We start from the raw sequence: 14,398 nt of genomic DNA, 5'->3' as shown, positions 1-14,398 counted from the left end.
ATAACTCCGGAGGTGATCTGCCAGCATTTGACACTAGGTGTATCTGAGCTGGTTGTGACCGTCGTTGGTATTGGGTTAGCTGTCGGCCGTGGCGTCAGCGAGGTCAACTCGAACTTCACCTTAGTGACGTCTTCGTGCCAGTAAATTGACAATCAGGTGATTGGTATTGACAACGCTACCGGTTCACTGCTGCTTCGGCCTGTCAGTGATCAGCGAAACACCAAAGGGGGGGTTTCTCTTCCAGCGAGGTCGGACACTGTTGAAGTCTGGATCCCAGTAGATCCCAAGGATCCAGATCAGCCTCGATTTACTGCTCTGGGTCTTTTAGCCGCAGTCCCCGAGGGCCGGGGAGTTGGATAATGGGGCATTTTCCTGTACAAGCACACTGATCAATTGCGTGTGCGACCACGGCGGACTGAAAGCAATACAAAGCTTCCGTATAAGTGTGTACGTTCACTCCATCAGAGTCAGGAATAGACTCCCACTGCGCCAGGTGCCTGTAAACAGCCGAAGCTGGCAAGAGTAAAGAGCCTCGGGGGGGGACGGCCGATGTCGCAGCCGAGCAGCGTTATCAGGGAAACAGGCACCGCGCCGGCCGAGGCCTAATCGCTCAATTTGCGTGATCGCGTTCCAGTTAGAGCTTTTATTGAGACACACTCAGGAGTCAACCACCTCTCATCCCCCCCCACCCCTCACCCCCAGCGGCAGCTCCCCGCCCCTGCACCCCCACCCGGCCGTCCCCAGTATATAAATATGTGTGTAATGACACTGATTTCACATCAGTCATGTTGGTTATTACTGATAAATGTCAGGGGGAAATATGGTAATTGACATTTGCAGGTGGCAGAGGTGGGGGCTCGCGGGACGCGCACGAGCATGTAAGTGATGCATGGCCTCACAAATGTTAGTTGAATAACACCTCCAGGCCGGCTGCCTAATGACCATGTTTGAGGATATTAGAGGACGGACCTTGTTAACGTTGTGATGGAGAACAAGTTGACAGCAATCAGTCTGCAAGCTCAAGCGGTGTGTGTGTTTGTGTGTGTGTTGTGTTTTCGTCTAAGGATGTGTTGTTGTGATGGAGAGAACAATATATCGAGCCGGTTGTTCGCAGACGGACCGATGGAAGGTCAGCCTCAAGGTCACCTCAGAGCACATCTCAGAGAACACATTACTTCCACTGTAATTAGAATAAATGCATTTTAAATCAAAGTACTCTGATGAAGTACTGAGATCAGTGTTGTGTCAGCAGCGCTTGGCGCCCTCTGCCTCGCCGTGCGAAGAGCCCCACTGTTAGCTGACGCGGCAATTATTTGGGCCAAAATGTAGATGTTCCTCTGATGTGTAGCAGGCCAGAAGAGCTCGGACCTCTTCTTCGCTCCACCTCTCACTAGTTCCTCTCCGTTTTGTTGCAAGAAAACAGCTTACGGTGTAGATTTTAAAGATGGCGCCCGGCGGTCCACCAGAAGTATCTGGTGTATCTAGTTCCTCTGAAGGAAATGAACTAGATCCTGGAAAGCGCTCAAGAGCTGCAAAAAGGTTCCACAGTGTGAAAAGGGCTAATAAGATGGACAAAATGTAAGTTATTTATTCTTGCGAGAGGACAACAACCCGGCTTGGTGCTGAGACAGGCGTGAGATCAGAGAGGCGGCCATGACAGTTTTCATCCATCTGGCATCTGACCCAAAACCAAACCTCAGAGGTAGAAACACCTCCGGAGCAGCAGTGCAGTCTGACAACTTATACGGTGAGCGGGTGAAGTCGTCATAATCCCCATGATCCCCATCGTCCCCGACCTGTTTGTGGGATTAGCATTGAGCAGGCGAAGATGATGACAAATAAAGTTGTTTGCGGGGGATTAAGGCGACTTTGAGCTCTCTATGGATTTGAGTGTGATATAATATTTTGCATCTGTTTTATTTTTTTTTTTCTCTTCCCGTCGAGGCGGGGGGCGACAGAAAAGATTATGCGACAAGTCAAGCTGATAATTACCTCAGAGATTATGCTGATGAAGAGGTGATTGTTTCTGTAATGACACACGGGCGAAACAGAAAGATCAGCAGTAGCAGCCGCCAAGGACGCCGAGCACGGTGCCATTTGTGCGGGGGCGGGGAGGAGGGACCCAGTCATTTACGGAGAAGTTGGAGAGTTTGAGATGAGTGGATGAAATATATCCGGATGACGTTCTCCGATCGGCTCGGCCGGTTCAAAAATTCAACTCCCAGGTGAATCTTGCCAAAAAAAGCACCCTTTTTTTTTTTTTTTTTTTTTTTCCGTGAATCCCTCAGACCTGACCTCCTGGCCAGGATTAATGTGCCCCCCCCCCCCCGGGAGGATGTGGAAGTGACGTGAAGTGTAATGATCTCAATCAGGGCCGAGCTGTGAGAGACAGAACTAATCACTGCCTTCGCTCCACTACCATAAATGCAGTCAGTCGGCCTAATGACCCCGCCGCTCATGTCAGAGCCATTACTCTACAGCCCCCCGACCCCCCCACAGCCCCCTCCCCATGTGGTGAAGGGCACATCAAACCGCTCATAATTGAACCAAACTTTGAGCTATGAGAGGACATTACACATGTCCCGGATTAATTCGGGTGCCAGATTTTTACAATGGTAATTATTCGAGGGCGGCTATGGCGAGGGACGGAGGGCGAGCAAGCATGAAGACGGCGGCGCGACATGCGTTTGGCCGGCACAGGGTACGCAGAATTAATTCTTATTTTATTTACACATCCATATGTAAAATAAGAGAAAACCAGAGTGGGGCCAGGTGAAAGGAAGGAAGAGTTTTGGAGTAAAAAATTATTGTGAATGAAAAAAAATAAAAAAATTAAATAAAATCCACAAACCACTGTGAAGACCTTAATAATTATGAATCAATTCATTGAAATGGATATGATGTCGGTCCACCCTTTGCAGGATTAACGCCGTCAACTCTTCTGGGAAGGCTGTCCATATGGTTCATGAGTGTGTTTATGGGAATTTTTGAACATTCCTCCAGAAGCACATTTGTGAGGTCACACATTGATGTTGGACGAGAAGGCCTGGCTCTCAGTGTCAACTCGAATTCATCCCGAAGGTCGAGACTCTGTGCAGGCCAGTCAAGTTCATCCACACCAGAGTCTGCCATCCGTGTCTTTATGGACCTTGCTTCGTGCGCTGGTGCACAGTCATGCTGGAAAAGGAAGGGGCCAGTTCCAAACTGTTCCCACAAAGTTGGGAGCAGGAACTTGTCCAAAGTGTCTTGGTTTGTTTAAGCTTTCAGTGTTCCACCAAACCCAGACTCATCCATCAGATTGCAAGATGGATAAGCATCACTCCAGTGAACGGGTCTCTGGAGTCCGGTGGCGGCGTGCTTTACACCACTGCATCCGACGCTTCGCATTGCACTTTGTGATGTATGGCTTGGATGCAGCTGCTTGGCCATGGAAACCCATTCTATGAAGAGCTCTGTGCGCTGTGCTCGGGCTAATCTGAAGGCCACATGAAGTTGGGAGGTCTGTTGCGATTGACCTTGCAGAAAGTTGGCAACCTCTTCACACTACGTGCCTCAGCATCCGCTGACCTTGCTCCGTCAGCGGCCTACCACTTTGTGGTGTTGCTGTCATTCCCAAACACTTGCATGTTCTTATAATACAGTTGACAATTGACTGTAATATTTAGGGGCGAGGAAATTTCACAACTGGATTTGTTGCACAGGCGGCATCCTATCACAGTTCCAGGCTGGAATTCACTGAGCGCCTGAGAGCGACCCATTCTTTCACAAATGTTTGTAAAAACAGTCTGCATGCCTACATGCTTCATTTTATACACATGTGACCATGGAAGTGATTGGAACACCTGATTCTGATTATTTGGATGGGTGAGTGAATACACTTGGCCATATAATGTATAGACATGTTTCTGGTTTTATTGATAAATTAGCGACTTAGCCTGGAAGTTAGCTTGGAATCGTATCTGTCCATCGCAGATGTCCATCCTTAATCATGTTACTGAAATGAAAATGGGCTCGTGGACGGCACTGGATCTCCTTCAGGAGTGGCAGAATGTGAATAACGCTTGGAGACATTGCAGAGGCCGGCGTGGCGTCGCAGGCGTCGCTCCGCACAGACTCCTTCATTCATTGAAATTGCCAAATGTAATGCCTGGCTTACACCCCTACATTGCCTCCCTCCTTCTCTCTGTGGTGTAGTTTATGATTCATGGAGCAGCTTTGTAATAAACTGTTGTAAAAGAAAAAAAAACGCGTTGCCATAGCAGCATAGAAGAAGTCTTGATTCGGGTTAAATTTTACCTGCTGGCGGTTCCAGTGGTAATTGACATGGTTAGAAATTGTCAGACGTGTGTTTTTTCTTTATTCACCCGCTGCCTCGTCTAAGCCGGGCGGAGCGCGCCTCCACTCTTTATAAGTTTGACCTCTTAAAGCAGCTCAAAGTGCCGGTAAAAGCATCGCGGGACGCCGGAGCGCCGCCTCCTCTCCCGGTAGCTGTGAATGGCTGCTCAGCCCGTTTGCAGAGCCTGCGGCTCGCTCTGCTTGTACGGCGCCGGGGTAACAGAGAGCAAACCAAAGGGGAGACAACGGCCCCTGGCTTCGGCTCTGTTTGCCGCTGTTGTCCTGTTTGTAAGAAAGTCCAGGTACAATCTCTCAGATACGTCCGTCATCACGCCTCTCCGGCTCAGACTGGAAGCACGGGGCGAGTCTGCGGGGATCTGGAGGGGGGGGGCTCGGGTTCTTTTGGTGTTCTGCTAACAGCCTCTTGAAGAGACATCAAGAGGAGCGCCATTGATTTTTTTTTTTTTGTTTTGTTTTGTTTTTGCTTCTCTCTTTTTGGCTTCTCTTAAATTTCTGTGGAGAAAGCTGGCAGGGGGTCTTCCCTGTTTCAGTAGTGCCACTCAAAAGCGGAGCGGGTCAAAACGGATCGGAGGAGGGGGTGAGCCCAAAAAGTTTACCCTCAACTTTCCCCGGCTCTTTCTGAAGAGGGGTTTTTGTATTTCTTTTCAGAGCTGCTCGTCAAGAGTTTAACCTCGACAAAGAAAAGTAGCAGATATCACCGGAACGCTTGAGCTGTCACTCGGAAATGACGGGAAGCATCGGCGTTGGCGCCCGTCGGGGTAAATATTCCTGCCACCAAGCGGGGTCATTTTTCTGTTCCTGGAAATATTCTCGTATCACCAGGAGACGGTAGAATGTTCCAAAAAAAGGCAAATCTCCATTTCGTTGAAAATATTCGAAAATATTTAACACATTTTAAATGGCTCTTATTGGCTATCATGGCGGGGCGGCGCAGCTCAGGTAGTAAGTGATCTTGGTTGTGAACGTTCCATTTTTTGATTCCCAAGCTTCTCCACTGCTCACTGCATCCATGATGGGGTTAATGCCCTTGGTCAAATTCCACAGACATTGTGCTTAATGTATGAGGATTGTTGACTATCACTTGCACAGTAAGGACATTGGTTTGCCTGACCAATGAGATTCTTCGCTTGCAGTCCACTGTGAAGCCCCATAGTTTGACATAGCGACACTGCCATGGTAGAGACAAAGGGAGTTCAGTAAGAAAATGATACCCATAAATCCATATCAGCACAATAAAGGGCAGTGAGTAAAAGACGCAGTGCGAAAGGTAAACTCTCCGAGTCAGCATGTGCTGGTTCAAAGTGCAAATACAGAGTGTGTGAGTTGACGGGGAAAAGGTCAGTGCAGGAAGTCCATGGATACTCTGTGGTACATCGTGGCTGTTTGACAAGTGTGACCACTAATTGTGCAACGCAATGAGCTTGACAATGATGTGCAAGGGCCACAACTGTTCTGCAGTGGCGACGACTGTTGAACAGTGGAAATGACTTTAGTATAATGGCACCAACTGTCGTGCAATGGCAACAACTGTCGTACAGTGCCAACAACTGTCGGACAATAGCAACGACTGTTGCGCGATGGCAGCAACTGTTTTGTGATGGCAATGACTGTTGTACGAAGGCAACAATTGCTCTGCAGTGTCAATGAATGGTGTGCAATGGCAAAGACTTGTGCAATTGCAACAACGGTAATGCAGTGGCAAGCAATGTTGCACAATGGCAATGACTTTTGTCCTATGGCAGTGACTGTTGTGCAATTACAACAAGTATCGCACAGTGGCGGCAACGATTGTACAGTTGTTATTGTGGAGAGGAAATAACTATTATGCAATGGCATCTAATGTTGGTCAATGCCAGCAACTGTCGCATGGTGGCAATGACTTGTCGTCCAATGGCAACAACAGTAATGCAATGGTAGCGACAATTGCTCGAAGGCAACCAATGTCACGAAATGGCAACAACTGATGTCATAGCAAGGATTTGTGCAATGGTTATGACCGTTGTGCTATGGCATCGACCGTCATACGATAGCAACAAATGTCGTGCAATTGCAATAACTATTGCACCATGACAACGATTATTGTGTCACGGCAACGATCAATGTGTAATGGCAGTGACCTTAATACAATGGCAACAACAGTAACGCAATGGCAATCGCAACGCTGATGTCGATTGCAATGGCAGTAATGCGACGACAACGATGGCAAACCTCGAAGGAAGGAGAGGGCAGACAAAGCCAAGCTGGACCACAATAATGAAGGAAGGAGCTGACAGCTGCTTTAACAACAGCAACAGCCCGCCATTTGTCCCCCATGTTAGTTTACCCTCTCTGGCTCTCACAGACATGGCTGCTCTCGTGACGCGTTCAGGTGTTGTCAGTTGGTTTGACCTCATCAGCGGTGTGACCCCCAGTCTTCCTTTTCTTATAAAGAAACCTGAAGAAATAAGATGGAGGTTCACTATAAATCCAATGTCGATGGAGCGGTGGCGGCGGGCCGGTGGGGGAGCGAGAACATCGTCGGTGACGAGTAGCACCCGCATATAGAACATATAGGATGTGAAGTGAATCACTTTCTAACAATCTGGCTTCACTTTTTAGCCTGGGTCACACAGAACGGAGGGGTGAGAGGAGAGAGAGAGTGAGAGAGAAGGAGGGAGAGCAAACATCCTGGCTGCAGGAGTGTTTGCAGCCTCCTACAGGTTGGCTTGGAGCTGTGATTACTCGCGATGTGTGCTTCATTAATTAGACATTCATCAGAGTGCGTGTCGATATCCTCTTCATCCCCGTCTCCACGCCTCCTCCTCCTTCCCCGCGCAGCTCCTCTCAGCTCGCAGGAGCGTGCACAAGGGACACGTGAGGTGTAACCGCACCGTGGAAGTCATTCAACTGTTAACACTTGTGTGCAAGTAGCTGCACTTGTAATCTGGATAAATGTGAAGTCGTAGGGAGATTAGGAAGATATGCTTCCGGAGAAGGTCCGCTGCTATTTTAGTCTGGATTAAGGTGAAGTCAAGGGGACATTAGGTATACCTAGAGCTGGAAACAATCGCATATAACTCATTATATTCTGAGATTAAATGAGTCAATGCAAATTTTCTTAAAGGTCAAACAACAGAAGCACAAGTTTGGTGGCCATATTTGGGACTTGAAGACTTAGTTCCTGCTCTGCTCAGGAAGTCTGAGCCTGGATGTCCATCTGCGTTTATCAACATTATTTTTTTCGCATCATCATGCATAAAGGAGACTCTAAATCGATCTAAACATCTGGTTTCCCCTTGCAGGATGCCTCCATCGCTCACCGCTTCCACGTCATGAGGGAGAAGCACCCAGAGAAGTTCAACAGCAGGTAGGGTCGACGGGATTATAATTCCTTCTATTCTGTTGTCCGCATTGAAGCGGCGAGGTCACGGGTCTCTGACGTTTTCAGTTTGCAAGAAGCGGCTCCATTTTTCCCCGCCATCGAGTCCAGGATCGTAAAATGAGTGTCTGTTTGTGGGGTCAGTGTGTGTCTCTGACCCTGTGTTGATCGCCAGAGAGTCAACACACTTAAAGATAATAAATATCTCTTTTGGAGGTTTTTTATCTGTAAATGCTTTGGATAATAGAACTGGATGTGACGTCTATATAATTTATTTGCATTATTTATTTATTGTCTTCGAACTGCTAACCGCGAACTGTTGAGGAAACACCCTACTTAACTTCTCGTCGTTTCTCAGTGCTTTTTTTTTCTCGTTAATTTGATGTTTTTTACGTCCGAGAACCTTGACAGAGGGGGGCCAGATGGTAGCAAAGTCAAGGTGTTCATGTTTTGGATCTTGGCTGCAGCGAGATTGTGGGTCTGTTAAAGGGAGCTGATGGTCGTCAGTCAGAAACAGAGTTATTAGCATCGAAAACAAGTTTTGTCGTCTCTCCTGACCACAAACTGAATTTAAATTTCTAAAGAAAGCTTTTATTTTTGGCATGTTAGGAACGGATTCATCCTTTTTCCTTATTTTTTTTTTTTTATTGTAGACTTTGATTGGGTGCACTAAAGGTAGTATTATCTGTGTATTATTCAGTATGTTCCTGATATCTAGCCGTGGTTGTTGCTGGTGTTTAGGCTACTTCTTGGTAGTTTTGTTGACATTTGTTGTTTGTTTCTTTTAATCTAATTTTGGCAATGGTTCTTACCTTTTTACTTCTTTTGTCCAGCGACATGATGGGATATTACCACGCAGAACCCGACAGCGGCCATGTGGCTTTGGGCGTAGGGGGGCAGGGCCTTTCCGGGAAAAGCAGCGGGATCGGTGACAATGTGAAAATGACCCTGAACTGATTGAATTTAAAGCATCTTTGATTGATTGTCCCTCATCATAGATTTATTTTTGTTTAATAGTCGAGAAGGCAGCACAACTTCACTGTCGAAAACCCTCCCTGCGAGGTACTCCTCCATCTTTAGAGTGGATAAATGCATTTGTTTTCCAAAGAGTGTTGCGTTTCCTGGGTAATCACCTGGAGCTTTGAATAACATGAATGTTCTCTGGTTATTTTTAACCCGCGGGCCAGAATGGAAATAACCAGGAATTATAGTTGGATATTTTTTCCTTTGTTTGTCACGCAGAGGGGGCAGTGGGCATCCAGAAAACAAATCACGGTGGCTATTAAAGCTGGGTCTGTGGAAGCCTTCGCGGGGGTGGGGGTGGGGGGGTGGCTCGTTTTCGGCTTTTTTTCATCGTCACTTCCAGGAGATGTGTTCACCTTTTGGAGATGAGCAAACGTGGCATCTATGTTTCCATCAATATTTAACATCTCCCATACGTCTGCGCCGGCGCTGGGGAGTAATTGTGGGCCTAATTGAATTTGCTTGGCTAGTTTGACGTGGTGGATCAGTCAGACTGATGAGACGCAGCCTCCTAATAATCCCATCAGCACTCATTATCATACGTTACTCTGGTTACTTAGCACAACATTTAGCTAACTATCTTTCCGCAGCTTCGCCGGCGTACAGCGAGAACGGTTCTCCGGTTTCCTCCCTCAGTCCAAAAACATGTAGGAGTTACCAGGGACCGGTCCTGGGTGAACCCCGCTTCTTGCCCAATCACGGCTGGGTTAGCCTCCAGCACCCCCGCAACCCTGAGATCTGGGTTAGCGGTATAGATAATGAATGAATGAATGAATGAATGAATGAATGAATGAATGGATGGATATTTTACCTTAATTCTGTTTAACTACACCAGATGTGTCCACCCAGAAAGCCCGCTGGTGGCTGCAGTTGAAAGAAACAAAAAAGGCTGACATTAGATTAAAAAAGATAAAATAAACCAAGATTAACTTCAGTCATAAACTAAGCTACATACCAATACTTTAGTGATAGTCACAGCAGCGTTGCAGGGTTGAAAAGTGTGTTTATATTATATGCAGTAATAATATGCAAATAAACAATATGTGCAATAGACTACAATATATACTATGAAAAATAAAAGAAATGCTCTATGCAGGGAATGATTGTAGAAGTAGCAGGTTAGAGATGTGGTTAATTAAAAATTAAATAACATGGAAGGTGTCCTGGAGGACAGGACATTGAGGGAAGTCTGCTTTTAAGTCATATTTTCAGCGCAGGTGTGTGATGCTGTTTTTCAAAGTAAATCGAACAGCAAATCTGAAATCAAAGTAAGCAAAAGGTAGCAATCAGTCTGCTGACAATTGCCTGAAAAGTGATTTGTTCATTCATGTATTATCTAGAATTTTTATCCTGCTCTCGGGGTTGCAGGGGTGCTGAAGCTTGACCCAAAGCGACCTCAGACCTCCATGCCAGTGAACAGGTCATGTTGTGATTTCAGAATTACATACTCGAGGCTCATATATTCTTTAAGATTCAGGAAAAAAACAGTCGAGGTCCTCAAACCATGCCTGGTCTGTCTGCAGCGTCTCACCCGAGAGAATAAAAACCCACAAAAACAGGTAAATAGGGTGAAAATGAAAAATTGTGGCCGGGGTCCGACGCAAGCCCGGCCGGCACGAGCCAGGCTGGCGTCCCTGGGCCTGAGCTGCTCCTCTGTTGTTTCACACCTTCGGAGCTCTGAGTGAAAAATGATTGAGATATTTTAAGAAGATGATTGGGTCTGTTATTTGAATCCCATGAATAATTGAGGCGGGCGAATGGCTTTAGGATCTCTCTATTAGCTGCGATCCTCGCCCCTCAATAATGCATGATTATAGTTCTTCAAGGTAGCGCTGCTTTTGTTGGATTTGTCCGAAGGGGCTCTCACCCCCCCCCCACCCCACCCCGGAAGTCATCGGCGAATGACGGGTTTTGCTCGCCAACGGTCGAGTCCATCACCGTGGCGACAGTCCCTGGCAGAGGTGGGGCAGCAGTCTGAACGGGAGAGAGGGGACGGGGGACAGAAAGAAAAAGGCCAAAGGCTGTTCGTCGGTCTGTCTCTCAGCTTTGATTGGAGTAACACTTTTGTGTGCGCGTGTGTGTGTTTAAATAAATAAATAATTTATCCTTTATTAATCCCTCATGGGGAAATTTGTTCTCTGCAATTAACCCATCACGGATGAACCATGAAGCAGTAGGCTGCTGTCCACCAGCGCCAGGGGAGCAGTTAGGGGTTCAGGAGTCGGGGATCTAACTGTTCGGTTCCAAAGACGATTGCTCTACCTCTTGTGCCACACCCGTGTGGGCGTGTGTGCGCGCGTGTGTGTGTGTGTGTGTGTGTGTGTGTGTGTGTGTGTGTGTGTGTGTGGAGGGAGAGAGAGAGAGAGAGCATGTGTTGATGATCTTACTACAATAACAAGTTAAACAAATCTCATTGTTAGACTCACAAATATGTATAGAGTGTGAGTATATCAATGTGTGTGTGTGTGTGTGTGTGTGTAAGAAGTGGAAAACAAACACAAAGGAAGTGTCCTTTGCCAGTACTTTGTGTGTGGTCAGCATGCGCATGTGTGCATTTTTTGAATAATATTCCTGCAACAGGTGTATTTTCAAATTGTTGACAATCACACAGACTTATACAGTGCAAGTGTATGTACAGACGCACACAAACACTTACAAGACTGTCTCAGAAAATTAGAATATTGTGATAAAGTTCTTTATCTTCTGTAATGCAATTGAAAAACAAAAATTACTTTTTCATGATATTCTAATATTTTGAGATAGGATTTTTTGTTTTCTTAAGATGTAAGCCATAATCAGCAATATTAAAAGAATAAAAGGCTTGCAATATTTCAGTTGATTTGTACTGAATCCAGACTTAATCACATTTTTGTTTTTGTAATTACATTACAGAGGGTAAAGAATTTTATCACAATATTCTAATTTTCTGAGACAGTCCTGTATATGATGATACAGTGTGTGTCTGCGATGATCTTACTCCAATGAAAGGTGTATTTTCAAATGTAATAACACTCACCACATGCACAAGTGTAAGTGCATTTGTGTGTAAATACATGTATATTTATATACATGTGTATTCATCTCAATGAATTTCCAATTAAAATCAGTGACGTAATTAACCCGTGTGAATAACTCTAAAACATTTCAAAACACTTGCAGTCAGGTCAGTAAGTATCTGATGGCCGCGTCCATCCTCTCGTTAACCCAGTGCAGTGGTCCTGGCCCCTGTGCTGCAAAACACCCTCAGAGCACAATACTTCCACCCCCATGCTTCACTATAGGTGTGGTTTTACTGGGGTGATTCTCATCCTTCTTCTTCTTCGTCCAAACATGGCGAATGGAGTGAAGACCAAAAAGTTGTATTTTGGTCTCATCTGACCACAAAACCTTCTCCCGTGACTCCTCTGGATCATCCAGATGGTTCCTGGCAAACCTCAGACGTGTCTTGACGTGGGCTGACTTAAGCAGGGGAAACTTCCATCCGATGTGTGATTTTAAACCATTACGTCTCGGTGTGTTACTGATAGTAGCCATGGAAACGGTGGTCCCAGCTGTCTTCAGGTCATTGACCAGCTCTTCCCGTGTAGTTCTGGGCAGATTCTTCACCTTTCTTGGCATCATCGATACCCCACGAGGAGAGATCTTCGGGGGGGCCCCGGTCCGAGGGACTCTGACAGTCATCGTTAGCCTCTTCCATTTTCTGACAACGGCTCCAACAGTTGTTCTTTTTTCACCAAGCTGCTTGGCGATTGCTCTGTAGCCCTTTCCAGCTTTGTGAAGGTCAACAATTTTGTCTCTTGTGTCTTTTGGCAGCTCTTTGGTTTCACTCATGTTGGCCGCTACACTTTTGACAGATTGTGGGGTGCACAGGTGTCTTTCAGAAGGCTAGCAACCTCAAATAGCTGGATATAATAACTGGAAGTATAAAGAAATGTTTAAACGTGTGTTGGAATGATCTTGAGGTGTTGCAACAATACTTTAAATAAAACGGTAATTCTTTCAAAACAATCACAATCTTTTTCATAGGAGAAAAATAAGACATAATTTCCTGTTTGTTTGTTTTCTTTATTCTTATCCCAACAAATTATCCACTTAATAAGAAGGACATGAGAGTTTTTTTAACATTTATTTTCCTAAGGTTCTGATGAAAAATTATATCTGCTGTTTTAAAATTATTATTTACATTCATCCCCATTTGATATACTGCTTGAAAATGTCTTCAAATTTGCCAGAGAAGGGAAAATTATTTCCTGTCTTGTTCCCACCAAAGTAAAAGCTTTTTTGCGTCGACGAGGCTTAAAGGTTTAATACGACCGACAGATAGCTTTTAATTTTCTTTGTTTCTGTATTTCCTTTCCCTGCCGATCACCTCCAAGGTCAAAACAAGACGAATGTGTGATTGAATAATAAATTTAAAAGAGACGGAGGAGTAGATTTGATTGATCCACTCCGCCGTGATTTTCCAAACCTATAGGTTTTGTCAGCAGTTTGACCTTAACTGAGCTGAATATTTAATCATGTGTAATTACCAAAGAGCATCACCAAGCTAATTATGAACGGGGCGGGTGGGGGGGGGGGGGGTGTTGATGAAATGCAGGGGTCTAAACCCCCCCCACCCACCCACCCACCCACCCGTGTCCCCACCCCTCCCTCCCTCCTGCAATTCCTGCCGTTCTATCCATCTTCTGTATTTGCACCTTGGGGTGATTACCAGGGCGAAGGTGTGAAGACTTGACACTCGGCAGAGATTCATTTACTGCCACTGCCGGACCTGGAGGTGATAATGAGGTCGAGGATTAAAAGCAGACAATCAGTCGGGCCCGTGACGACCCCCCCCCTCCACCCCGTCCGACCGCCGCCCCCGCCAACCCACCCCCACGATTGCACGCCACTCCCTTTCTCCCTCTCTCTCTTGCCCCCCTTTTTTATGCTTATCTCCCATGTAATTACACATTAATCTGAGACCCGGGAGGGCTCAAGAATGAGGAGGGTCGCAGGAGAATCAAGGAGGTGAAGAGAAGGAGCTTCGAAGATGTGTTTATTTTTATTTGATTGCATTTTCTTTTTTTCAATTTTTTTTTTATATTTGAGATTTTATTTTATTCAATTTTATTTCATGAAATTTTATTTTATCATTGCCGCCGGAAACCTCGTGGTGTTCATGTGCAATTTGGAAAAATCTAAACTCCTTAATTAGCTTTGAATTTGAATGTAAAGTTTGCATTTAGACACTTTTAAAGAAAAAAAAATGCCAGCAAAAGGGGAAAAAAATGGGAGTAGTGTTTAGGACTGTTGGAAAGATGATGGCCTTCTCTTTTTGGTCACTTTTTGTGTGAGAAGGTTACTCGCTGCAGCTGGATTTCAGCTGCGGGCTATGTGACCACACAGAAATACAAGAAGTTTCCCTATCAAGAGGCGGCGAGGGTGTTTGGTGCTTTGTTAGCTAAGCTACAAAAGCAGCATGAGCTGTTTCCTGGACTTGACAAAGACCAGAGAAGTCTGATTCCCCCTTTCAGAGTACTGTTCTGTTTGACCGACTCCTTGATTTCATACGTTTATCGCTCCATTTTCCTGCGTGGCTGCAGGATCTCTTTTTCCGCACACCCATCCAGTTTATTGGATCATCTGCGGCGGCCCATGTCTTCTCTGAGGCGATCATGG

At 45.8% G+C, this 14,398-nt stretch overlaps 1 protein-coding gene across 1 annotated transcript in view; it reads left to right on the top strand.

The window, feature by feature from the left end:
• The window catches only part of dgkb (diacylglycerol kinase, beta), a 65,869-nt gene that overhangs the window by 29,574 nt on the left and 21,897 nt on the right, over positions 1 to 14,398 (top strand). Inside the window, exon 20 of the mRNA XM_086153803.1 lies at positions 7,638 to 7,702. Within this exon, the coding sequence (XP_086009929.1) occupies positions 7,638 to 7,702 (65 nt within the window). The remainder of the gene's footprint in view (positions 1 to 7,637; positions 7,703 to 14,398) is intronic.

The sequence above is a fragment of the Fistularia commersonii genome, chromosome 10 (genome assembly GCF_037954325.1).
Source record: "Fistularia commersonii isolate RoL2024-O1a breed Wild chromosome 10, RoL_Fcom_v1.0, whole genome shotgun sequence".
In the NCBI taxonomy this organism is placed as follows: Eukaryota; Metazoa; Chordata; class Actinopteri; order Syngnathiformes; family Fistulariidae; genus Fistularia; species Fistularia commersonii.
The sequence above is the reverse complement of the archived record's forward strand: the minus strand, read 5'-3'. Positions and strand labels throughout refer to the sequence as shown.